A 15767-nucleotide genomic window follows, 5' to 3' on the forward strand; every position below is an offset into this window, starting at 1 on the left:
TTACTGTCTCGTCCCCTGTGTGACAAATAAGGCCCATGCCTATTTTAAGTACTGTCTTATTAAGTAGAGCCTAGAATGACATGCATTTGGCACCCAATGGATTTTTGTTAATGATGGATGGATGCATGGGTGGTTAAGGGGGGTGGTTCATCCAACCCAAAGCAAGGTCAAAATTGACTGATTCTTCACTAAGCCCTCCCTCAACTCCCAGTTCTGTGTTCACTTCTGCATCACAGAGAAAGATCATAAGTCTCTTTCCAGCTAGAATAAGGTCTATTAGTAGCTTCCCATGAAGTTGTGTTCAAATTTTAAAAAAAAAGAACCAGAATTAGTCAAATTGCAAAGCAGAGGAAAACTGGCTGGGCAGTGTAGGACGTAAGAAGTAGCTCAGAATCCTGCTGGGTTTGCTCCCACAAACCTGGCAGTGGTTTCTGACATCCTCTCTGTTTTATGTAGCCAATTCTCACCAAGAGTAAGACTGTTACCTGGAGAGAGCATGGTCATGTCTTTTTGGAATCTAGCTTCCTGCTTGGGAAAAAGATTAAAGTCCAGCAGTCTTTTTCCTCAGAGAAGACAAAGACCACAGTGAAAATTTCTTGCTAATTCCATGAGGACATGCTGACATCAGTATCTTTCAAGAAAATGGATAGGATATTGCATCACCTTTATTCCCAGTCTACCAGCCTACTCTCCATAATGAGATGCTGGACATAGTGTGCAAATCTCTTTCACAGATCTGTCAAGTTGGCATTCTGAGAGGAAACATTAGCAATAACTTCAGTGTGTTAGGAACTCTGAGAGTATATAGGTTGTGAAGACAAGTGTGAGGAAGGAATGGAAAGGGAGAAGAAATGCATAAAATATTCCATGAAAATAAAAATGTTCAAATCACATTTCACAGCCAAAGAAGCAAGGCTATGGGTCTATAAGGAAACCAACATCAAAATCATTATGGATAATTATCTCAGGGATGTGGTCACTTGTAAAACACATGCCCAATGCCATGCCACCAACAGATGTAAATATTTTTAAATTATGGAAGCATGCTTCATATTAACTCATGGCTTCTAGACTTTTAAATTTCATAAGCTGATCTAATCTCTTCCCTAACATTTGAGGAATCAAGATTTATGTCCCAATTTTTATTCTATCAACTGGAAAAATAGCACCTATCTAGTCTACAGGTATCATTATTTCATAGAATAAATAACATTTTGCATCAAAAAGTAGACAGGCAAAATTAAGGAATGTAGGTGTTTGAGTTGTATTTCTCAGGGAACTACAAAATGCTTCTCCACAAGCACTGACACTGATTTAGACTCAGCTATCAATTTGCAAAGTAGATCACTGCAGAACAGTGATTTACCAAAGCAGTGCGGTCCACCAGTGGCAGAGTCCAGAACTCATTCCTCTGAATTTCCAATAGGCATTTTCTACCACATCACAGGGCAATATTTAATTGTTCTCAAAATAAAGCACCCACAAGTTGGAGAAAGGTTAGATAGTTAGACTATGGTTCTAATATGATGAATGCCATGAAAGAGGTGCAGTGTCCCAGTAAGACTATGAAGGATGAGCTCATTTGCAACCAGGAAGGAAGGCTATAGGAGAGGTTAGTATTTTCACCTAACTTGAAAGGTAGAAGAAACACAGACAGAAAAGGTGGACGGAGAGGGACGATATTGGGAAACAACCTGTAATAGAAAGGCAGTACAAGTTCAACAATAAATCTTCAGCTAGATCCCTGAACTGTTGCAAGTATGTCATGGGAATAAAAGGAAATGAGCCTGGAAACAAAGCCAGTGATTAGACATAAAGGGTTTTAATGAAGAGACTTGAGATCCTGGACTTTGTTGCTCAGGCCCTAAGGCATCATTGACAATTTATGACAGATAAATGGTGAACATATAAATGTGCTTTCTCAAGATCCTTCTAGAGATGATGTGAGACAATTGAGGAGACATCTGGATTGAGATCTAAAAAAATAGAACAAACTAACTTTCAGAGCCAAAGTGCAAGGAGGGCAGGGCAGACAAAGACAAAGTAGTAAGATTAGAAAGAAGAAAATATATCAACAGAAGAAACAGCAAAAAGGAGTATTTGTGACAAGATGCTGATGTTGAGCTTGAGAGACTAAAAACAAGTCACAAAGGACTTTAGTAAGCTGAAGAACATGGAGTTTTGTTTTGTCTTTGGTCAAAAGCAAAGCGCAAAGTTCCTACTTCTCAAGAGTGGACCTGCTAAAAACATGATGTAGAATCTTTTTAAACGTTATAAACATGGGAATGTTAGGCTGCCTTAGATTGATGATAGGACATTGCTGTCAATACTCATTGGGGTTGGGGGGAGGGAAAAATTATAATTACCCATCTATGAACCATCTTTGGAAAGCATAAGGCAACCTATTTTCTAGAAGAAACTGAAGTCCAAAGAGAGAAAGCTACTTTCTTGGAGTGACATAGATACTCATGGAGATGTAGGACACTGACACAGCCCACCAAATATCTGGTCTGTTGCTGTCTATGTGGCAGGACAGAGCTCTTCATTTGAAAGACCTGCTAATACTTAAGCTGAGTTCCACTCCTGCTGGGCTTCCTTTACTGTGTTCCTCCAGACATCTTCCTAAGCACACTGTAGACCTACCACTGTCTCACCCTCCACAGGCATCCTAACCATTTCCTTTAAAAGAGAAACAATAGACAGCTTCATCAGAAAATATTGATTGTACTCATCCTGGAACATAGAGGCTAATAAGAGCACAGCAAGGAGAAAATATACCTTACAAAAAGCAATTTCTACTCCCCAGAATCTTCAGGAAAAGTCTGAAAATCACTGCTATGTATCAAGCCCTGGTCTGTAGGATACAAACTTCATGATGCCCAATGGGAAAGACCTAAGGTTGCTGCGTTTTATTAGAAGGCACTGTATTATATTAAATCACATCTACACAACCAAAGGGAGTATTAAACATTCATGTTAGTTGATTTATGCAGTGACTGGGGACTTGTTAAATAGGCAAAAGCTGTTGTCTCGATCTCAAAACAAGCAGAACCGAGTATCACTCATCTATTTTGAACATCATCACATCATGAATTCATCAACTTTTCATGAAGACAGAGATCAAAGTAGTAACCTAGTCACCATAATCCCTCCATGAGCCAATGTACCTTGTCCAATTTCCAACCATCTACTTTTCCCTAATGAACAATTTATTCTTTAAATTTGCCTCTATCCCCTGCTTTCCTCCATGTCTTTCTATCCCAGACATATGGCTGTGTTGGCTGATTCATATACACCCTTTGTCTACCCCACATAATTCCAGGAGGTAGGAATATTTGTGGATACAGAAGGCACAAATTGAAAGGAGTTAAGAAACCTATTCAAAACAAAAAGAAAGAAACCTATTCAAGGTCACACAATTTGTCAATGTTTCAGTCAGACTCAAACTTGCTATGGAATCTCACACTCTTCACCATGGCACTCGTCCCACCACAACCCACCTACAGACAAAATATATGTCTGAATGAAGTGTTCTCTGACAGTGGATGCTTCTATGAGAGAAAATGAAGTAATGAAAGAGATATCAGGTACCTGTGTTGAATCCCCCTTCATTGTCAAAGTAAACTGAAGCTCTGGCTGCCAGGTGGGTTACAATAATGGCTCTTGTAGCCTGTAAAATCAACCTGGATGAGATAGTACTATGTTCATTTTGTGTTTTTCTACCAGGCATGTCTTGAAGTTCAATGATTATTACCATAGCACTGACTTAAAAAAAACTACTAATTAAAACAATAGCTAGCCTCCTAATCCCTATCTTCTTAAACAGTGAACCTCAGGTTCCAGTTATTCAGAAGTCATGTGTATATTGATGCTATATCTTGTATCAAAATCTGAAAACCTTATTGAAAATTTCTGTACTGCCCCCCTCAGACTTCGGCAACCTTCCTATGAAGAAGCTTGGGAGGACTTAGTAACTTAAACAGCACCCAAAACATAGTCATGCTTTCTTCTACCTTAGATAAAATGTGGCATCCATAAAGAAAATCTGAAATTAGGAGCACTTTATACATTCTGGAAAAAGTCTGACAATCATATGCTTAATCTCCTTGGGGAATATAGAACTTCTAAGGAATGTTATCCAGATAGACCAAGAGAGAGAGAAAAATACTCTTTCTATGTGAAATATAGATTATCAAAACACACCACCATCACCTAGTTAGTACAGAGAACGTGCTTGATGAGTATCAAATGCTTCCCTCAATTGCTTTGGGCACACAATAGAGCATCTGATCCAAAGGCACCCATTGTAATAATAGGTTCATTTTGCTTCCAGTTGATCCAAATGAAAGGGTGCTAATGTATGGGCTTAATGAATTGAAATCTCCTTGTTTTGGTAAAGGATTCGTTCACTGCAAGTATTCTACTAATTAGAGAATTTGACAAATAGAAGATAGAATATAAAATGAGTTTGATTGCATATTTTAGGGAACTTCATAAAGTTAGATTACTTATAAATCCATCTAGCTACCCTCTTCCAAAAAAAACAGTACTGTTTAGGACTATGACAATAGTGCACTGTCACTGCCCTTCTCCTGTCCACATATCTTCTATGTTGAGTCTGGCTGGTTTTAATGCATGTGACTATCTCAGAAAATGAATCAGCACTTCCAGGAAACCGTCCTTATTCAGCAAATCAAGAAATTCTCTATCTCTGTGTTTGTTGTTGAATTACTTCACTGTATTATCACTATGCATTTATGTTTTTCACTTAACTAAAGCTCTCAATAAGGAGAACAGTCATCCTAATTACTCCACTAACAGTCTCTATTTCTCTACAAAGACTAGAACCTAGCAACTTCTCAGCAGTCACTTAATAAATGAACGTGTAAACCAGAAACAAAATGCTACAGATCTAGGGTGTTGTTGTTGATCACATGGAAGTGCACAGAGTCTGGGAATGAAGCAGTGAGTCTTGTAGTTTAGAGGCCTGGTGGCTTTGAGGTCACATGAAAAAGAGATACACACAGAAATCTTCAGAGACTCAATCCTGCACAGTGAGAACTGCCAGGATGTGGAAGAGACCCTGAACATGGGAAGACATGAAGACATCATAGGAAGTTGGTGCTCTTGATAAAGGATCTGTGTCTGATCTACATGTAGACCATGCCAAAGATTGCTGGGCATCACCACACTGGCATCATCAGTGTTTCATGTATGTTGCAAGACTGGTGTCTCTTGTTCGGACTTTCCTGTGTCATTGAGAAGAACTAAGCATTCCTCACCAATAGCAAAACAAAGTTTCTTTGAAAGCTGAGAGGCAGCAGGCTCTCCACAGTGGCCTCTTACCTGTTGATTCTGATAGGCTGTGACTGTGGTGAACACTGTCTCAGGAAAGTTGAATGTTTTCACCCCATCCCCTATGGGCACAGGTTTGGTGGGTGAAAGATCACTGCTGAAGTCTTTGCGGATCACATGGACTCGAGGCTGGTATTTATGCATCGAGTGCAGAATGATCTGAAACAGGAAAAGGAAACTTTATGCTAGATGTGACTTTGGGGTTTCTGCATCTTTTCAAACTCACATGCAAAATAAGTCGCAAGATGGAAGCATTGTGAGAGAAGGACAGATTATGGGTTGCCCATGGGCCTAGAAATCAGTATATTCACTCATACTGAGAACTAAGCCACTGGGTAGCATTACCTGGAAACGTTTGATAGGTCTACTCTTCATGGATGGTAGATATGGTTCATTTGTTTAACTGGAAAAATTATGGCCATCCATCCTCATGTTAAGACAACACTCCACTAACATTTCTCAGCCTCTGCTGTTTCTGATAGTTTTCCCTTAGCCTTCAGTTTCTCAGCAGGTGTCCCTGTTGCCTTTAAATTCTACACAGACTCATTTATGCTCATTGAATTTGTGGGCTTTACTTGATGTCACAGAAGTGTAAATGGCATATCTGTGACATTACCACCTCAGAAAATTGCTATTTCCTTGAAGAAAATAGCCATAACAATCAGGATAGATAGTGGCACTGACTGAAAATTAAGTACATCTTTTATTGCCAGAGATAAATTAATAACATCAGTTGTTCTGATTATATCAGCAAAGCTTAAAGAATTCTTTTGTAAATTTATAACTTTATTTACTAATCAGCCAAAGTGGTCATTCATTTGTTTCTCTTAGATACTTATTGTCTTGTTAGTTATTCTATTGAACATTATGGCTTCTTTTGCCAGAGTTTAATCTGCCCTGTGTTCCTGTCTTGCCTCCTTGACTAGATTGTGAGTCCCTGGAGCAAAAAGGACTTTGTCTGATACATACAAGCTGATACACAGCAGGTGTTTGCTAAATGTTACATTTGAAAAAAGAAAGGAAGGAAGGAAGTTTATGTTGGTTACTTAAAATGACACAAAATTCTTATTTTACCTCCTTCAAAGGGCTGGGGCTAATCAGCTCTAAAGGAAAAGGGGAAAGAGGGAGGAGGGAGTAGATGGAGCCCTTTAACTTACGTGTCCTTGATCATCCAGTTCATTGTTGGTCAGCTTGAGTTTGTCGAAACTAACCACCTGTCTCATCCAGGTGTCTCCAGATGCTAGGGAATCCGGGTGTATATAAACCCTTGGAGGTACAGGGGAGTCAGCATTGCCAGCCACCATCCACTTGGAGCTATGATACACATATCTGAGATACAGAAGGAGAGGGAGAATTTAGAGACAGATGCAGGGAAGAATGGAGGCCCAAGAAACAAATAAAGAAAAGAACGAGAAAAGATGAAGAGATGACAAGAATGGAAAAATAATGAGAATGGCATGATATTCATAAATGAGATGACATGATATTCATTTGTGACTATCAATGGGATTTTCATTAATGAGAAAAACAGAAATGTGGATAATCAGTAAAAAATGAGATTGAGATGGCAATGGACAATAGGATGGGATAGGGGATTACAAAGAACTTTTGTGGTTAATGATCAAAGCCACGGCTTTCAGGAGGAAAACATTCTCAGAGTCCCTTTTCTTTCTCCTCCCTCTCTGAGCCATGCACCCCTGTGTGCACACAGACATCCTGAATCCATGTGTCTAGCTAAAGAGAAGGTATTTTACTGCAACCTTTCACCTTTCAAATGCAAACCATATAATCTTTAGCCACTTGTTCAGGATTTTGTTCCTTATTAAAAACATCTTCCATATTGTCGTATAAAAAGCAGCATGTGCAGAGACCCTCCAAGCTTCTGCTTATTAACCATTTCCTTGCTAACCCTCTGAATTCTGCAAGGCATTTCTGCAAGAATGAGTGGTTTCTTTCATTAGTTTAACCACTCCCAGAATCACCAGCAAATATTCCTAGTGTTTGCTTTCATGAACTTGGTTTGGAAAATTTTTATTGTTCATATCATTTTTCATAATGTCTCTGTGCCTGAGGTATTGACTGTAGGAAAGAAAGTCTATTTTCCTGAGCTCACCAATTTTCCTGTGGTCCTCAAAACCTGTCCCATGTATATGGCACCTCCTTATGTTTTGGTTCTAAAGTAATATGTGGGCTCAGAACTCCAGCAAATAGAAGCACTCTACCCAAATTATAGCTTCCAAGATTCTCTTTAACTTACTGGAAGCATTTTCTCTCCTAACCCCTGTAATAAAGACTATGCCTCTCTTAACCATCTCTCTCTTTATGTTATTATGGTCCTGGCTTCCTCATCCATATCTCACCTCCAAGTTCAGAGGCTTAGGACCAAGTTCTCATATATTGAACATTTTAAAAATGCACCACTGATTTTACTGTGATCTCAAAACACTAAGGAAGCCATAATTTACTTTATAATAACAATATATATGTCATCAAAGAGATTTGGAGAATACATTGATATAAATCTGAGATAAAGTTATTTATCAAACAAACTCACATTCATATTAAGGACAGTTGTTCCCCTAATAAGACTCTCTTTTCTTACATTATTTTCAATTCTTCACTTTGTTCTTCTCCATACTTTCAAGTGTTGCAGGTTATTTGAACAACTGAATATATGGCACTTGCCTACTTCCTTCTCAAAAAAAAAAAGAAATCTTAAATCCCAACTCATTTAGCATTCTCACAAGACAGATCATTCAACGTGTTCATCATTTTAACATTACCTCAGGTAATTTCAGATTCAAGAAGGAGTTTCTTAATATTTGCTCCTGTAGGGGATGCTGTAAAATCCTATTCTGTCCAGAGACATGGTGAGTATTTGAAAACACACTTAGTAAGCCCTGGTTTCCTGACTTTAGTTATTGTTTCCTACCTGGCACTCCGCCACCACTCAGACTGCTGGCATATCCTCTGCCCTTATTCACCTACCAAGTTTAAAGAACTGCCTTGGGATACTGATGATGTCTATAATTTCTGATTCTACCAGAATCCTTACCTGTATCTTTTATTGTCTACTGGCACAATGTCCATTGCTATGTAGTATTGCTGGTGTGGATCCAGGCCAGTGATTTTCACTCTCATGGCAGGAAACATCCTCCTGTGAAGACGAACAAGGTTGTAAGCTCAGGAAAGGAGGGAGATAAACTGGAGTACAAGCTTAGAGTGTCTTTTCAATGAGTATTTTAAGCACATCAAAGTCCAATATCCACTAATTCCCTGATTGCCTAATATTATTTCACTGTAAATGATTACTACAAGACTAATATTTCTGAAATTGCACTTCTCTTAAAATAAACTACCTCATGATTCTTATACTCAAACATTCATACCTGACTCTGCCTTATATTTTAATTAACCTTTTAGTAGTATATATAAAATATTTTATGGATGTTTTTTGAACATTAATTTCCCAAGAAAATAACAAAACAAAATGAATTGCTGCTAGTCTCCAAACAAAAGGCCACTAAAGTTTTTTTTTCAGTGAATAAAACTGAACAAAAATTTCTGCAATTTCTCAGGTTGTCAACGTGTGTGTCAAAGCAAAGACCCTGTGGAACAAAGAGCAAATACCAAATGAAGTCTAGTGGCCTCTGGGCAATACCTTGCTTCCACCACAATGGCTTGTTAAACTTGCCAAAACAAGTGAGGTCGGGATATGGCACTTTACAGCTTCTCTCATAACTGAAGGGAGTAGAGAGCACAGCTCAAAAGACGTATTGGGTGTCAACAAGTCTAGAACAAAGTTTGCCATTCTCCTCAAAAACTCCAAGAAGAAAGAAAGGACACCAAGCTAACTTGCATCAAACCAGATATTAAAAAGTGCTCAGCTGAAATATTTAGATTGTCCTGAGTGTGCTCTAGGGTACTTGTACACAAAATACTACATTAAGCTTAGCCATCTGGGGCTAGTTAATCGAGCTGAGCCGACCACAGTGCTAATGAGGTCAAGGTCACAAGCTTGATCCACATATGGCCTAATTGGCTTTGCTCCATTTCACGGCCATAGACCATGCCCTGACCTTAGACAGCCATCTTGCAAATAAGTGCAAGGCTTTATATACAAGTCTCACATTCAATCCTCATCCAGGAAAACTAACCTATAAAGCAAATGTCTTTCTGGCAGCGAGTCTGTTCCATGCGAATCACATTTGAGAGGGATGAGATCTTTGGTAAGGATGGTGGTGAATTCTGAAATACTTGCACCAAATGCATAGTCATTCCTCCTTCACACCTGTTTATCCTCCAGTCATTTTATATTTTTGTTCTTCCCATCCTCACAACTTTAATGGGGAGGCCTTGAATTTTAGTCTTACCAATAAAATGTGATGAGTGACTGACTATACTCAATAACATTCACTGTGAGTTACACACTTTGATCTATACTAGCTCTTTCAAACACCTGAGCACCTTGGTCTATACTTTTAAACACAGACCGGTGATTGCCTTCTTAACAGCAAGAATTACTATTCTCCTCTATGTTTTAATTACTAGAAGGCATCTGGTGAGAGATAGAAAGAAAACTTACTAATAGAGGCTAGAAGATGTGCCTCCTCTTGGCCACCTACAAAGGCTGTGCTACACCGAAAGAAATAGATTTATTTTTGCCTTATTAACTTCAAAGGAAGAGCACTAGACATTTTTAATTTGACATTTTCTTTGTGACAGTTATATAATCCTAAGTACTCAAATTCTAAAATTGCTTTAGGTAAATTATCTTATGGCTATCATCTGTCTATAAGACAAAGCAAAAACAGTAGATTAGCACTGGAATGCCTGTCTGCTTTAAAATTCGGCATGAACTTTCTGAGTTCTGCAGATACTACCTGCTCTCTCTGTTAGTATTTTAATACTTTATACAAAGATCAGTCATAACCTAATGGAAAAAGAAATTATCTTTCATATCTCATAAAGTGAGTTGTGTTTGGTATTAATGTTATGGTTAAATGTAGGAAATTCTCTGTCTTCTAAATCTATTAATCCCAACTAGCATCTCTGTCCATGGTGCTGATTACAGGGATTGGTTGGTGTTCCCCAAATTGAGGGTTCTATACAAGAAATCATTACAAAGCACCAGGTGGACAGTTTGTTCTGTATGAAGATATGAATGGAGAGTAATAGTTCCCTAGTCATAATAAGACCTATAATCCTACCTACCTATCTAAGAAAAACAGAACGTCAATATGATTAAGGAAGAAAATGCTAAGGGAGTATGTTGATATTGTCAAGAATCAAGAGGACTATGTGAAAACCTATGTGCAGAAGGCCTGAAATTAAACACTGAAATGTTGGAGGTTCACCAATGAACTGAGCTCCAAAGTGTGTAGAGTGAGGGGTGGCATCAGAAATAAGACTGTATGACAAACATAGACAAAACAACAACAAATATGCAAACCCAAACCAAGTAAGCATTATAGGCAAAAGGTAGTCATAAGATTTTGCCTCTTTATGTTCAACCTCTCTATAAAAAGAACATTTGCTTGTTTTCCTCCAATTTTTCAACACCATAAAAAGTAGAAGAGACCACTAATATCCAAGTAATGAGGTTAGACTGAAGATAATCCTCCTTCAAAGTTGATCTACACTATAATCCTTTCATCACTACTGAAAGTTACAGTGCAATAAGAGTACCAGGAGGGAAACAAAACAAGCGGAATTAAGGTTCCTTTAATTCATGGTTTTCAATTTTTATAATGAATTTTTGGTTTCTCTACATCCATTGAGATGAACCAAACATAATGAGTATTTCCATGAAAATAGTGTGTAAACAATGAGGTGGGTGGAGACTTTTCATTGTCATGATGCATATATCCATATAACATATACATATAGATATGCTTTGAGAAAACAAAATAGTATAGTCATGATTAATTTCAGTAGCTATTCCTATATACTTAAAGGCTTAATTCAAATTCAGTTTTATCTAAATCATTTTCATTTTGAGTCAGGCAAAAACTACAACTATTAATGGGAATGATTAATAAATAATTATGATTATTATTTTAGAGCCACTCAGATGCATGAATTTAGGAGCTACCACTCAATAGCCCTTGCCTTCATCCAGCTGACTAGCCTTTTCAGTTTTCCTTCCTTTGTGTCCACATGGAACAGTCATATCTTCCTTTGTAGAATTCTTGTGAAGTTCAAGTGTTATCTATTTGTTCATTGTCCAGCACAAAATAGATACATAGCTATGAAAAACGGCAGGATACTAGTAAAGTCATGGATTAACTAAAGGTGACTTTTTAAAAGAGAAACAGTGGTTTGCCAAACTTATTATCTTGGGTAGCTAGTTTCACAAGAGACTCTCCTAATCATCATGAAGTTTATGCAATACTTTCAAGCCAACAACAAAACCCTATGAATCAATATGCTTGGCTCAACAGGTATACCAAGCCTCATTCTTACAAAGGCATATGGTTACTTTAGTCTTCAAAGATGCAAACTGTTTTTAGGAAAGATTTCTTTAAAATATTGCATGGGAGAGTAATTACTTACTGGGGACCTAACTTTTTCTCTATTATATACCAAAATTAGATGAAGAAGTATGTTTGAAGATGGGAAATGTTGTTTGTGAGAGTAGAGGTGATGCTAGATTTGAAGGCTTAAAGGAAAAAAACAAAATAATAGCAGACACAGTAAGACCACATTAGCAAATACAAGTGCAGAAAAGAAAGTGCAAGATGTTTGAGCTTCACTGATTCTGCCACAGCCACAGTTACATGGGGATGGGAGTAACAGGCCTCACTTCTGCAGTGCTTTTGAGTTTGGTCACTCAGTGGAACATCCTTACCTGCCTGCTTTGGTGATGATCATCTCCGTTCCAATATCATGGAACCTCTTCCAGAGATCAGCACATTGTAACTCCACCTGAATCTCCTCCATGGTAGACATGGCAGCAGGCACTGGGCCTGCAGCACCAGAAGCCAGGTCAGTGTGAGTACTGAAGGAGCAGGAGGTCCGCTCAGTGATCACTTCGGAGTCCGACCCAGTGCTCTGCTCAGAATCTGAAAAATGAACAGTCAAGGCAGAGGTGAGAAGCGGCCTAGTCGCCGACATGCCTGGCTGTAAAAGAAGGGAGTTGGGAGACATGTTGGGTTTGGGAGAGAATTGAACAAAAGGAGACTTGAAGCTGGGAAGCTCCAGAGCACAGCACTCAGGGAATTTTATTATTTATTTTATGGTTTGTTTTTGTGATGTACGACCTTCTTTCAGGTTTCAGGTTTCCAACATGCCATCTGGCATTTTACTAAGTTTTAGAAACAGCTGAAGAAAATTGGTCTGCAACGGGCAAAATAAAGAGTACCAGTGTCACCATGTTGAAGGGAAAGAGGCCAAACTAGAGTTAAAAAATGCCACATTAAATGAAAATCACAAGCACAGAATCCATCTCTAGGTCTCGACTGCACTTTTCGCTTATCAATCCTGGCATCGTGTCTTCTCACTTCCTAACAATGCCCATCACTCAGTTAGTTTTAAACTCAGAAGTATTTCCTCCACCCCCTCTATTCCCTGATCACCGACATAATGAAAAGAAGTGGCTTGACTTCTTTAGAAGCAGTATGTCACACATTTGAATAAACAGGTTTTCCTAAGACCTGAATCAGACCATTTTTGATAGACGAAAAACAACAACAACCACAAAAAACTCTTTTGTGAGACAAAGATATAACCATATGGAAAAAGTTACTAGAGAAAACAGTTGAAACAAAGAGACTAAATGTGGTCAAGAGGCACCTTGATTTGTTTCTGAAGTATGGGGAGGAGAAAGCCAAACAAGAAGGTGGGATTCAGAGCAACCAAATAAAAGCTGAATCTAGTGTCCTGGGCCACATAGGGTTGTCTTGTGACTTCTGTCCTCAGGAAAAGGAGGTGGGCAAAAGGACCAGGAGGCACTAAGAGTCAGGGGAAGGCTGAAATCAGATTTTCTGAGATATTTAAGCTTTTCTTTCAGAAGCCTGATATCAAAGCTTCTAAATACTGTGTTTGTTCACATTCAAGTCATCTTAATATACTCTTCTTAGGTCAAATGAAATCAAGACTCAGGGACCAGTTTATCCAACCCACCCTTAATTCCAAAGGTTCTGATTATTTTCCCTCGAAAATAAGTAGAGGTTATAGCAACAAAACAATGTTTGAATAAATGGCATTTTTACTTTTCTTCCAAGAAGACCACTTATTTATTTAGGTCTTTCGACACAGGGCTTCTCTATATAACAACCTTAGCTGTCCTGGAACTCATACTGTAGACCCGACTGGCCTTGAACTCACAGAGATCCATCTGCTTCTGCCTTCGGAGTGCTGGGACTTAAGGTGTGCACCACCACTTTCCGGCTGTAGATCATGTATTTTGACCATATGAATTCCCTCATATCTTCTCTTTTCTCTGTCTCTCCCTTTCTTGTCCTCTTCCTTCTCCATCATCATATATGTTTATGTGTGTGTGTCTATATGTGTGTATGTGTATGCATATACATATAAATCCATATATAAGATCCACAAATGAGAGGAATACACAAGGCTTGGCTTTCTGAGTCTGGTTTATTTTACTTAATATGATGATTATCTTCAATTACATCCATTTTCCAACAGACAAGATTATTTCACTCTTCATTGTGACTGAATATATATATATATGTCACAAATTCTTTTTTATTCATTTTTTGATAAATGGTGCTGCAATAGCATGGACTTGCAGGTATCTGTGTGGTGTTTTTGCTTCCAACCCTTTGGGTATATGTCCAGAAGGGATACAGCTAAGTCATTTGATATTCCATTTTTGGATTTTTGGAAGAACCTCCATAATGCTTTCCATAGTAAATGGGCTAATTCTCATTCCCACCAGCAGTATATAAATGCTGTTTTTCTCCCACATCCTTTTCAGAATGTGTTCTCATTTTTTCTTTTCATAATTAAAATGTAATTACATCATTTCTCCCCCTTCTATTTTCCCCCTGCATCCCATGCTTCCAACTCCCTCTCAAATTCATGACCTTTTTTTCTATTGTTGATACATATTGTTAGATATATGCAAATAAATATATAAATACTGCCTTTGGAGTACGTTTAGTGTTGCATATATATATGCATATGTGTTTTAGGACTGACTACTTGGTGTTCAATAACACTTAGGGGACTTATCCCCAGGGAAGACTAGCTAGTTATCTCTCCCTCTACAGTTGTTAATTACCCATAGCTCTTCATCTAGGGACAGGACTCTTTGCCTCTAATAGTTTCAGACTTTTGTGTATTTGATACAGTTTAAATTGGTTTTGTACAAATTAAAAGATATCGATGTAGTTTAATTGTTCTACATGTATATATCCACTTTCTCAGCACCATTTTTTAGGGAGACTGCCTTTACACCGACATATGTTTTTGGCATCTTTGTCAAAAATCAAGTCATGCTAGCAGTGTGGGTTAATTCTTAGACCTCTAGTCTATTGACTTGTGTGGACATTCTGTGGCAGTGCCATTCTGTTTTTGTTGCTATGGCTCTGTAGTTCAATTTTAACACAGTGTTATGACATATCCTGCACTGTTCTTTCGGCTCATGAAAATTTTGACTGTACAGAGTCTTCTATGCTCCCATATAATTTTAAGATTTTTTTATTTCTGTGAAGAATGTCATTGGTATTCCTACATGGGTTACAGTAAATCTGTAGATTTTCTTTGGTAATATAGCAATTTTCACAGTATTAACTCTTGTTAATACACGAGCATAGCATAATGTTTTGATATGGTTACAAATTGCATAGTGTTTAAATCAGGTTAAAAATATCCTTGGGCATCTGTCATTTCTTTATGGTGAAAATTTTCAAATTGCTCTGTATACCTTGTGGAAGTGTGAGGGGTGAGCTCGTGCACACATGGATGTGTATGTGTGTGTGCATGTTACATTTTAACTCAAGTCACCATGCTATACATTAGAACACCAGAACTGGGGCTGAAGAAATGACTCAGAGGTTAAGAGTGCTTTCTGCTCTTTCAGAGGACCTGAGTTCAATCCCAGCATCCATGTTAGACAGTTAACAATCACCTGTAACTCCAGCTCCAAGGAATCCATTAACCTCTTCTGCCCTTTGAGGAAATTGCACACACATAGCACACATTCACACAAACACATACACACACACAAATAATAAGAATGTTTTTAAAATCTATAACACCAGAACTTATTGTTCCTATCTGAGTGTAGTAACCATTGATGTAATTTCCCATCCCTCCTTACCTCTACTCTTAGGAGCTTAAGATAACCACCATTCTACATTCAGCTTCTAAGACACCTATTTTCTTTAGATTCCACATATAAGTGGGATTATGCAGTGTTTGTCTTTCTGTATCTGGATTCTTTT

The 15767-nt window shown here is 38.1% G+C and overlaps 1 protein-coding gene across 2 annotated transcripts in view; it reads right to left on the reverse strand.

The window, feature by feature from the left end:
* Positions 1-15767, reverse strand: part of Tbx15 (T-box transcription factor 15) — a 115173-nt gene that overhangs the window by 32198 nt on the left and 67208 nt on the right. For both annotated transcript variants that reach the window (XM_040752153.1, XM_005087733.4), the window contains exons 2-5: positions 12206-12419; positions 8411-8512; positions 6513-6684; positions 5347-5514 (exon numbers count right to left, since the gene is read on the reverse strand). In XM_040752153.1, coding sequence (XP_040608087.1) covers positions 5347-5514; positions 6513-6684; positions 8411-8512; positions 12206-12306 — 543 coding nt within the window. In that variant the 5' untranslated portion in view covers positions 12307-12419. The remainder of the gene's footprint in view (positions 1-5346; positions 5515-6512; positions 6685-8410; positions 8513-12205; positions 12420-15767) is intronic.

The sequence above is a fragment of the Mesocricetus auratus genome, unplaced genomic scaffold (assembly GCF_017639785.1).
Source record: "Mesocricetus auratus isolate SY011 unplaced genomic scaffold, BCM_Maur_2.0 Super-Scaffold_100009, whole genome shotgun sequence".
NCBI lineage: Eukaryota > Metazoa > Chordata > Mammalia > Rodentia > Cricetidae > Mesocricetus > Mesocricetus auratus.